At 33.7% G+C, this 10,591-nt stretch overlaps 1 protein-coding gene across 1 annotated transcript; it reads right to left on the reverse strand.

The window, feature by feature from the left end:
• Window positions 1-8,441: 8,441 nt before the first annotated feature.
• LOC134707297 (uncharacterized) lies at window positions 8,442-10,211 on the reverse strand. The gene is made up of 2 exons (XM_063566945.1): window positions 10,190-10,211; window positions 8,442-9,569 (listed from the first exon to the last, which is right to left on the reverse strand). Exon 2 carries the CDS (start codon window positions 9,525-9,527, stop codon window positions 8,466-8,468), a length of 1,062 nt encoding a protein of 353 aa, XP_063423015.1. The 5' UTR covers window positions 9,528-9,569; window positions 10,190-10,211; the 3' UTR covers window positions 8,442-8,465.
• Between the last annotated feature and the right edge of the window lie 380 nt (window positions 10,212-10,591).

The following is a 10,591-nucleotide window of genomic DNA, read 5'->3' on the forward strand; positions in this document are numbered from 1 at the left end:
GCTGACAACAAAATAACGTCAGCCAATCAGAAGACGCGTTACATCCAAAATTAAATTATTCACTGATATTTCATGTCATTACAACAACGGTGACTACTAGGTAAGTATCTAATCTTCCAACAGAGGTAACTTCGATACAGTGTTAAAACTCATCAGAGCCGGAGGTACCAGAGTAAGGATTTGGTAAACCAGACGCGCTTTTTGTCTACATGGGATTCATCTTTGGTGATTAAAATTAAACAGAAAAACAAATAAGAAGTTGAAAGGCATTGAACACTTAAAATTTGTTCCGTAGTCTATTTGGCTAATGATATCACTGTGTATATCCTGACAGTAGCTGCATTGATCCGGTGGTTGTAAAACTCATCAGAGTTGGTAGGCTTATAATTTTGTATCTCAGACTAATTAACCCAATGAGGGTAAACATACTAAACAAAACGGAAGTACAGAAAAAACGACAAATCTTAAAAATACTTAACTCCGAGGAAAATTCGAAAGGAAATTCCCTAATCGAATGGCAAAATCAAACGATCAAACAAATTAAACGAATGAATAACAACGGTCATATTTCTGACTTGGTATGTACAGGCATTTTCTTATGTAACAAATGGTGGAATAAACCTATTTTTAAAGCTAGCTAAACCTCTCACTTGAATGACAGTCGCATCAAATTCCTTTACATTGAACAAAACAAACAGACATAATAGGTAAAATGTCAAAAATAGGGGTACAGCAGTCAACATTGTTTAATAATCGTAATCACAATAAAAACAAACAAATATGTTATAAAGAAGCATAACATGGCATATAGACAAGCAAATCACCAAAATAGTAGAGTAGATTACACAAATTTACCATAGTACAAGAACACAATGACAGGATGTATAAGTACAGAACAACGTCGTATATTTATCAAGGAAAACATAAAAAAATAGCATCTACATAAAGCGCATAAGCAAAAATGAATAACTAGAATACAAAAATGTTTTACAATAGCTCAATAACGGGATGTATAAGTACAGAGCCACAGCATGTGTATCAATGAAACACCAAAAGGCATATAGGCAAAGCACATTAGCAAAATGAAAGACGTGGATTCGCGAACAATGACACAATGGAGGGATGTACAAGTACCGAGCCACGTCAAATGGATATTAATAATAATTAAAAAAAAAGACTTAACAGTAAAAATTCTATTCATAAAGACAAATAAAAGAATAGTATAACACGTTATTAAGATGGTAAACAACCTCAGTACCCAGAATCTATACTTCAAGACCATTATGTTTGTGAAGTTGATACGGAATATTTATGAATAAGGTCTTGGTACCTTCCGATGAACTTTTTTAGAAAAAGGACGAGTCTGTCTTTGACATACCCCTGGTTCATCTACTTTCTGCTCAAAACCTACCTATTGTATTTATTGTGAACTTGTTCTCGCCCTGGATATGCATGAAATATTTGCCACTGGATGTTAAGTAACTATCAATCAATTGTCTTTCTACTCATAATGCACAATAAAATGGGATCAAGGTAAGATGACTACTGTTAGACTAAAATGTATATAACAGTAATATAACCTGACCAAATATAGCTCACTTGATATTCGTATTGACTATATATAAAGATCAACATCACATAAAAGAAAGAATTATTTAAATTCAGAGTCAATATCAGATGCCCATCGCAAGACAGACATTCAATCACTTTCACAGATTTTATTCCACTCACAATGATGATCAATAATAATGAAAATAAGGCCAGTGATATATAAACTCTGTCTGACGTACAAATACACAAATTTTACAATTTAAACAACGGAAATAAATAAGTTTTATCTTCAAAGGCAGCGGTTGTTTGCGTAATAACAAATGTTTAATACAAAATCAGAAGGAAAAATTCACAAATAAAAATAGAAAAAAAATCATCTGGAAATACCATGTTATGCTTCATACAGGGCAAGATAAATGAATTCATGTCCCCAATCCGCCCGCGCGTGTCTGCGTATTTTAATACATCCATTACAGCCGAATGAATGCCCATCTTCAGCAAGAATTTACTGAAGAATGTGATGAATTCAGGTGACCATATTTCAATTACCAAGTCCTTAGGTATTAGGACTCTATAGCCCTGTACACTTACTTTTTTGCTTTGTCATTTAAAAATATGTACAGGCAATTAAAATAACAACTCCATAGCGATATCTACAAATTTAAGTAGCAGTAGCTCAGAATTCACTATTGTACGGCGGCTTTGTGAAAAATTGTGCACATACTGCTACAAGCATAAAAGGCATAGACCTTCCTCAACTATGTCTCTTTCATTTCAGATAGGGAGACATTTGACAAAAAATGTCTCACTTCCGGTAAATTTCAAAATGGCGGACATCATACTTTAATTCGTCCAATATCGAAGGCTAGTATGTGAAAAGGTGTTATTAACATGCTACTATCATAATAGTTGGTACAAACCTTTGTTTTGTACTTCTTTTGGATAAATGATATAGATAACATGTCTTCAAAATCCCTACTTCCTGTAAAATCCAACATGGTGGATATAGTACTAGACTTATTTTTAGGGAGGGTAATTGAAATGTGTTTTAAAGTATTGTTTCTGTTATAACATTGTGCAGGAACCTTTCTTTGGTGCTTCTCATAGATACAATGTATAAGACATATGTCTTTAAAACCCTTACTTCCGGTGATATCCAATATGGCGGACATAGAATCATGATAATTTTTCATTTCAATATTCAACTTTTTTCAAATGTAAATAAAATGGGTTTTTTTAGCTGGTAATTAAACTTTTGGCATTATCTCATCCTAAAACCTACTAATTCAATTCAGTTTTATATGATTAAATACAAAATTAACTCTTCCAGTGAAAAAAAAATCAATATGGCGTAAATTACAAAGATGAGTCCTCAATCCACATCTTCAATGTAGAGTTTTGGATAGATTGATTAAAACAAAATAAAATCACTCAAAGTTCTTGGACATCTTTAAAATGACTTATTGATGGCCGCAAAAAATATGTTTATTCACAATTTGAGAGCTTATTTTTCCAATTTACAAAGATCTTAGCATTGTTTCTTACATCTACTAGTATCATGTACAAGCTCCTGATAAGATGAAGAGGCCTCACAAAGAGTTGTCCAAAAAGTTTCCCATGGATCATATTTTCCCCATCGCCATTCATAAGCGATGGACTAGTTAGCATAGGAACCAATACCATGCTTGTTACTCATTGCACCCCATGGTATATTGCATGTTTTACTTGCTGAAAAGACTAGACTGAGTCGTGAGAAAGGCCTCAATAAGTTTTTCCTCTTCCAAAAACACATTTGTTCTTCGTTAACCCGATTCTGAATTTGTTCGATCTTACAACCAAACCACATATCGTTCTATCAATGACATTTTCACATCCATATCTGGTGATTTTGGCTGATTAATCATCATTCTAAATAATAGAGTCACATCTTTAAACCCCAACCATGTCACCAACGCAGTTCCTTTTCCAGCAAACGTGTAATCTCTCAATGCCTTGAGTGAGTATTTTAAAGGTCATGAATAGATATATATATATCTAAAGCTTTTTCCACTTCCAAATGCAAGCCAAAGTTTGTATGCCCCTACGTCACTGAAAAGCGAAACAGCAATGACAGCAACATCAGTATCGACTGTTTGAGTCATGACTCAGTTAAATCTGTGTTTTACTGCATCAGACACAGCATCTTGATTCAAGTGTCAGTCTCTTCACGTGAACATGATGCTAAGCTTGAAACATCACCATGAGGTGGATAACACAGATTATCCTGACAATTGTTGCTACAACTACCTTTTACTCAAAATCTATTGAGCAAGCTGTTGCGAATGAAAACTGAAAAGTTCTTTCTTATTGTAGTAATCTTGTTTTGACTCTGGATTCGTCTGTGGATCCCCTCCCCTTAAATGTAGCTCTTGCTTCTTATAACAAATGTTCATGATTTTCTATCTTATCTACCTCGAGATGTATTTCAAGTTTATCACCATGGTCATATTAAGAGGCTGACAATAGAATCATGGTGCATGTGTCTGATGCAATGAAACACGAACTTGCACGAGTCATGATTCAAATACTCGTTACTGTTTCTCTATTCCGTGACAGGGGTAGACGAACTATGGATTGTGTTTGGGAAGGCAAAAAGCTGTGGCTACATATATATCAATGACCTATCAAATACACCTGGCAATGAGTGATTACACACACTTACTGTGTTCCATGTCTTTACCAGTTATGATATGGTTCTCTGAATGCTTGAAAAGGAAAAAAAGACTGCGTGGGAGACATTGATGGCATTTGAAGATGTAACTTTGACATACAGAATGATGATTAATCAGCCTAAATCACCGAGGTTTAACTGTAAGATCACACAAACTTATAAGGGGGAGGTTAGCATGGTTAACGAATAGGGAAAATAACTATTTGCGCAAAAGGGAAGACTAATTGAGGGTATTCTCTCAACTTGGTCTAATTTTTCCAGCATGTAAAACGTGCAATATCCTAAGCCAGGTGTTTAGGGGGGACGAGCTTGGAATTGACTCTTTTGCTACCCAGTTCAGGCGCTAATGGATGGCGAAGGCTCAAAGAGGATAACTTTTTCAAAGGCCTCATAATTTTGTCAGAAGCTTGTACATTGTGAATGTACTAGGGATTGCCAAAAAATGCTACATCCTAAGCATCAGAAACAAAAGCCATAAAATCTACAGTTTAAATGGACACATACTACAACAAGTCAAGCATAACCCGTACCTAGGCCTACAATTTTTGGAAGACCTCAAATGGACCACGCACATATCAAACGTGGCAAAGAAAGCAAATTCAACATTAGGCTTTCAAAGAAGAAACTTGAAATACTGCCCACAAGATTGCAAAAAAAACTTACGTCTCGCTCGTTGATCAACGAAGGAATTTGGAGCCATAGTATGTGACCCCTTCACGGTAACAAACATAAATAATCTAGAAAGGATACACCGTCAAGCGGCAAGATTTATCACCATAGATTACAAGTCAAGAGGGGACGGGGGTGTCTCCAATTTGCTTGCCCAACTGGACAAACAAGACCTCCAAACAATTGCAAGACGAACAAGCTAGAAGTTGATATTTATGTACAAAGTGGACTAGGGGCTGATTGCCGCTATTGATCCGGACGAATTTAAAAAAAAAAAAAAGCACGTTCTTAGAGAAAAATAACTGCCAAGAATTTCGAAGAATACCACGCAACAAATATTGTGAAAAAGCAAGTAAAGAATCATTCTAAGTGTTTTGACATTTCACTAAGAAAACACCACAATTCTCAAACTCATTCTTTGTAAAGACAGTGGTCGCGTCCAATCAGCTAGATCACACTAAAGAGCGCGCATCAAGCGTGGAGAGCGTCAAATCTGCCCTAACGCCTCGTCAGTAAATCGGCGGCGCTCTCTTTAACCGTTATATTAAAGCCAAAATTGGTATCGACAACGTATTCATACAGATAGATACAGAGGATGTTGCGGTCGTTGTTAATGTGAAAAATCGGGTCTCTCGTGCACTGCTTTGTTTGCATGTGTTGTGACTGTGAATAAACATGTAAATTTGAGCCAACTAGTAGTAATTTGAAAAATGTTTTAGTACTACAGTAATTTTATTTTGTTTTAACCAATCTATCTAAAACTCTAAATCAAAGATATGGATTGAGAACTCATTTTTGAAATTTACATCATTCTTTTATTTTTTTTATCGGAAGTGTGATTTAAAAATTTACAACAGAATAAAATAAGTGGTTTTGATGATAACTAGAAGCCAATAGTTTAATGACAAGCAAAAAATAACAACAACAAAAATGTTCTTTACATTTTGAAAAAAGTTGAATATTAAAATAGAAAATTGATATTTCTATGACCGCCATTCTGAATTTTACCAGCAGTAGGGTTTGTTAAGAGATATGTCATATACATTGTATCCATGAAAAGCACAAAAGAAAGGTTCCTGTAATGAAGGTAGCAATACATTAAAACACATTTTAATTACCCTTCCTAAAAATAAGCTTATTCTAGTACTATATCCGCCATGTTGGATTTTACTGGAAGTAGGGTTTTTGAAGACATTTTATCTATATCATATATCCAAAAGTAGTATATAACAAAGGTCTGTACCCAATATTATGTTATTAGCATGATAATAACACCTGTTCGATATTGGGCTGATTTAAGTATGATGTCCGCCATTTTACCGGAAGTGAGACATTTTTTTCAATTGCCTCTCTATCTGAATAAAAGAGTAATAGTTGAGGAAGGTCTATGGCAAATTTCATCCTTTTAGCAGGAAGTGCACAATTCTTTTGAAATATGCTTGTAGCCGCCGGACAACTACTTCGGTTCTAACATGACTTAGTACAAACCGTTCTTTTAATGTCGAATTATAGAAATTAAGAAATTGACCTCATATGGATTTAGCTATGATTTGTATGTCTTTTTTTTTGTCATATAGCTTCACCTGTTTTGGTTCTTATACGCAAGTACATCATTGGTTTCATAAGGGAGTCCATTCCCCAGGTTGGGATACTGGCTTTGAAAGAAGTCAAAATGTGTTAATACTTTAGGAGACTCTAGTAATTTTTGTATAAATACATATTTATTTGTAGGTATACGTAGTTTGCCTTTTAATCTGATTTAATCTGATAGAACAGCGGTTTTCTACTGTTGCCTTTATTTAGTGTAATATTGTTGTTTGGGTATAGAGGTGGAAAATTCCTCGAATAACAAAACAAAAAAACTGAATCCCTATTAAGCTTGTAATTAGGTCTTTCCACTTTTAATGGAAAAACCTTTTGTTTTTCTTCTGATTATTAGGTCTTTCCACTTTTCGTGAAAAGACCTTTTGTTTTTCTTCTGATTATTTTTTTTTCTGCCGAACACTTATTCTTATAGGAGTTATCTCCTCGTGTCCCCTTATTCTTGTTATCGCTATATCTCTAAAACTGTAAAAGATTTTTACAAACTGTTTTCACCAATTGTTCGTCTACTCTTAAGAATGATTTGTTTTATTTTGACTGGAGTGATCAGAGGATATCTTATGGGAGTTGTTTCCCTTAGAAATTTAAGATAGACGATATGTTGGATAAATTCATACGGTTAAGTCATAGAGTCATACAGTCTTTTGAAATGAAGTCCTTGGCCCATTTGAAGGAAATTGAGGTCAAGGTCATGTTAATTTTTTTTGAATTTTGCTTGTTTTCGTTATTCAAAAGAAACTGTTACAGTTAATGATATGATATGTTTGCCAAATTACTGTTTACAATAAGGCGAAACTTCAACCTATTCAGTCGAAGTGTTTTGGTTAACCCTTATAGGAGTTTTCTCCCCTTATGTATTTGAAATCATAATTTCTCCACATCCATACAATTGATTGACCTCGGACCTTCCAATTTTAGCCATGACTTTGAAATTGAGGTCAAGGTCATGTTAATTTTTTTTTGAATTTTGCTTGTTATCGTTATTCAAAAGAAACTGTTACAGTTAATGATATGATGTGTTTGTCAAATTACTGTTTACAATAAGGCGCTACTTCAACCTATTTCAGTCGAAGTTTTTTGGTTAACCCTTATAGGAGTTTTCTCCCATTATGTATTTGAAATAATTATTTCTCCACAACTATACAAGTGATTGACCTGGGGCCTTTCGATTTGAGTTCACTGACCTATGACCTTGAATTTGAGGTCAAGGTTCAAGGTCAAGGTCATATTCTAAATTTTGTGAATTTTGCTTGTAATCTTTATTCAAAAGAAACTGTAACAGTTAATGATATGATGTGTTTGCCAAATTACTGTTTACAATAAGGGGCAACTTCAACCCATTTAAGTCGAAGTGTTTTGGTCAACCCTTTTAGGAGTTTTCTCCCCTTTTGTATTTGAAATCGGTATTTCTCCACAACCATACAAGTGATTGACATGGGGTCTTTTGATTTGAGATCACTGACCTATGACCTTGAAATTGAGGTCAAAGGTCAACTTGACGTTCTAGATTTTGACCTTTGCTTTAAATTCCTTCTTGTTCATTATAAATCAATTAAGTCTTCTGCATATACCTATTAATCTTAATTTTTTTTATATCAGTTTGAGGTACCCAATTACATCAACAAGGAGTGACCTTTTCTAACATTTTTAAATTTCATTCTTATTATCAAGGTGGAAAGACCTTCAATTGTTCTCTGAAGAATGGTTTTTACTTATGTTTTAAAGTTTAGATAATCTCGAAGTATTATATTGTCTATCCTGACCAACTGACCCAGACGAGATTATACTTCTTGTATGATCTTGTACTACATGTATTTAAAAATAATTAATCGGCTTTCTTTTACGTGACAAAAGGAACGGAAAATATATAAATATAGTGATATACAGGGCCAATGAAAATAATTCAAACTATAAACAAACCATCATTTATTATTTATTCCGAAGAAGAATCTAATTTATACATTGAAACTGATTCTCCGTCATTATTTGAAACATACAAACACATGTCATTTCGGTTGAAATGTACGCACAGCGGATTGTTTATCCCATGCTTTTTCGAGAGAATCACGTGTGATTTTGTTCCCTCGGAATTAATAACATGAATTTTGTTTTTACCAAACTCACTTGTAAAAACTTGTCCTTGATGATCAACCGATATCCCTCTAATACATTTCATTGTCAGATTAGAAAAGGAATATACCTCGTCGCCATGTCTATTGAAGCACAAGACTTTATGCGACCAATATACAGCACAGTAAATATTACCATTGTCAGATGAACACAAATAAGCTTCGCCTGTAACATCAGAGATAGTATTTTGCACAGCACCGTCTAAACTGATAATTGTTAACCCTTTTTCTAGACAATTTAAAACGAGGTTGTCATCGGTATAAGTGATTCCATGGCAACTGTCTTCTACATTCAAATATCGGAACGTTTTTCTAGTCAGAATGTTTACTAGTGCCACAGATTTCTTTTCTTGTAGTGTTACAGCAATTTTGTCACTATTTATCACTGCTATTGCACAAGGTTTCCCACTTACATCAATGGCTTTATATATCTCTAAACTCTGATTATAAACATACAGCTTACAGTTGCAAAAGTCCGTCAAAACAACATTTCCATTTGGAAGCTCATCAATGCTACTTATCCAGGGTTTACTTTCGGAACATTTTATATCAAATGTTGTGTGATTGTCAAATTTAAGTCTTTCAAATCCATTATTTTCTGTTTCCTCAATTTCACTTTTTTCTGTTTTCTCGTTTTCACTTTTTTCTGTTTTCTCAATTTCACTTTTCTCTGTTTTCTCGTTTTCACTTTTTTCTGTTTTCTCAATTTCACTTTTTTCTGTTTTCTTGTTTTCTGTTTCAGTGTGTTTCTTCTTAGGAGAGCACTGTAAACTATAGTCATTATCAGAACTTGTTTTGTTTCTTTTTATTGTTTTCTCAATTGTGTTTTCATTTTCTTTAGCAGGGAGTGAAACGTTGCTGAACATTTGTTTAGTTGAACTAGCAATGGCGTATTGCTGTAAAGAAATCTACAAAAAAATCATGAAAACATTAAACGTTAAATGTAATTAAATGTTACATACAATCAATATGTGTGTGGGTACTTTATTTATTAAAGTTCTTACTATGTTATAGACTCCTTTGTTAAATTTGAAAAGAAACTATTGTGTTTACACCAATCTATGTCTAATATATTGATTCAACCTGGTGTACATCTATTTGAGGTGACTTCATGTTGAACAGAAATAAACTACAGTCTACTCAACTCCATCGACACCTGAAACGCACTACCATCTATGGTTAAATGTCTGTCTAATCAGAAATAAAGTCATATGTAAATTCTGTTTGGCACCATTTTTGCTTTGTAAATGCCAATAAAACCCCAAAATTTGTAGATTGCTTCCTATATATATCAGAAATGAAATTCCCAAATTCCATGTGAACAAATTGTCAAACTGGAAATCAATGTAAAAGTCCGCACATTTCTTCATAAAATATTAAATGCAGGATTGCCCATTGAAAATGGTCCCAGTCGCTATCACTGTATTATTTCAGACGGCTGACTTACGAGGAATAGAAGTCCCCCCTGTCTTATAGTTCTGAAGATCCAGTAGTAAAATATTATTGTTTATCAATATGTGACACTTACAGTTTCTATTATCAATCCCTTCCAAGATCCCAAGTATAAGAAATATAGAATATATTGTACATACCTTATTACGTATTGATATTTAACAAATATAATCCGTCTTATACTTTTAAATTCAAATAACATAAATAAACCTATTTTGGCATTGCGCCATTTATAAATACCTTTAAAATTCCCAGTTGTTTAAATATAACGTAATAGGTAATGGAAAATTGTCAATTTCGAGAGTAGATCACATGTGATAATAGCTCAATCCAATAATCAATATTTCAACACAGTTCAGTTACAGTGGAATCTTTTTTTAATATACACATTGAGAGTTATTATACAAATAAGAAGATGTGGTACGATTGCGAATGGGACAACTCGCCACAAGAGACCTATTGACACAGATAATAACAA

This window comes from Mytilus trossulus, chromosome 2 (genome assembly GCF_036588685.1).
Source record: "Mytilus trossulus isolate FHL-02 chromosome 2, PNRI_Mtr1.1.1.hap1, whole genome shotgun sequence".
Classification (NCBI taxonomy): domain Eukaryota; kingdom Metazoa; phylum Mollusca; class Bivalvia; order Mytilida; family Mytilidae; genus Mytilus; species Mytilus trossulus.

Coding starts and splice junctions, on each gene's coding strand:
- LOC134707297 (XM_063566945.1), bottom strand. CDS start 9,527: ATGTTCAGCAACGTTTCACTCCCTGCTAAAGAAAATGAAAACACAATT.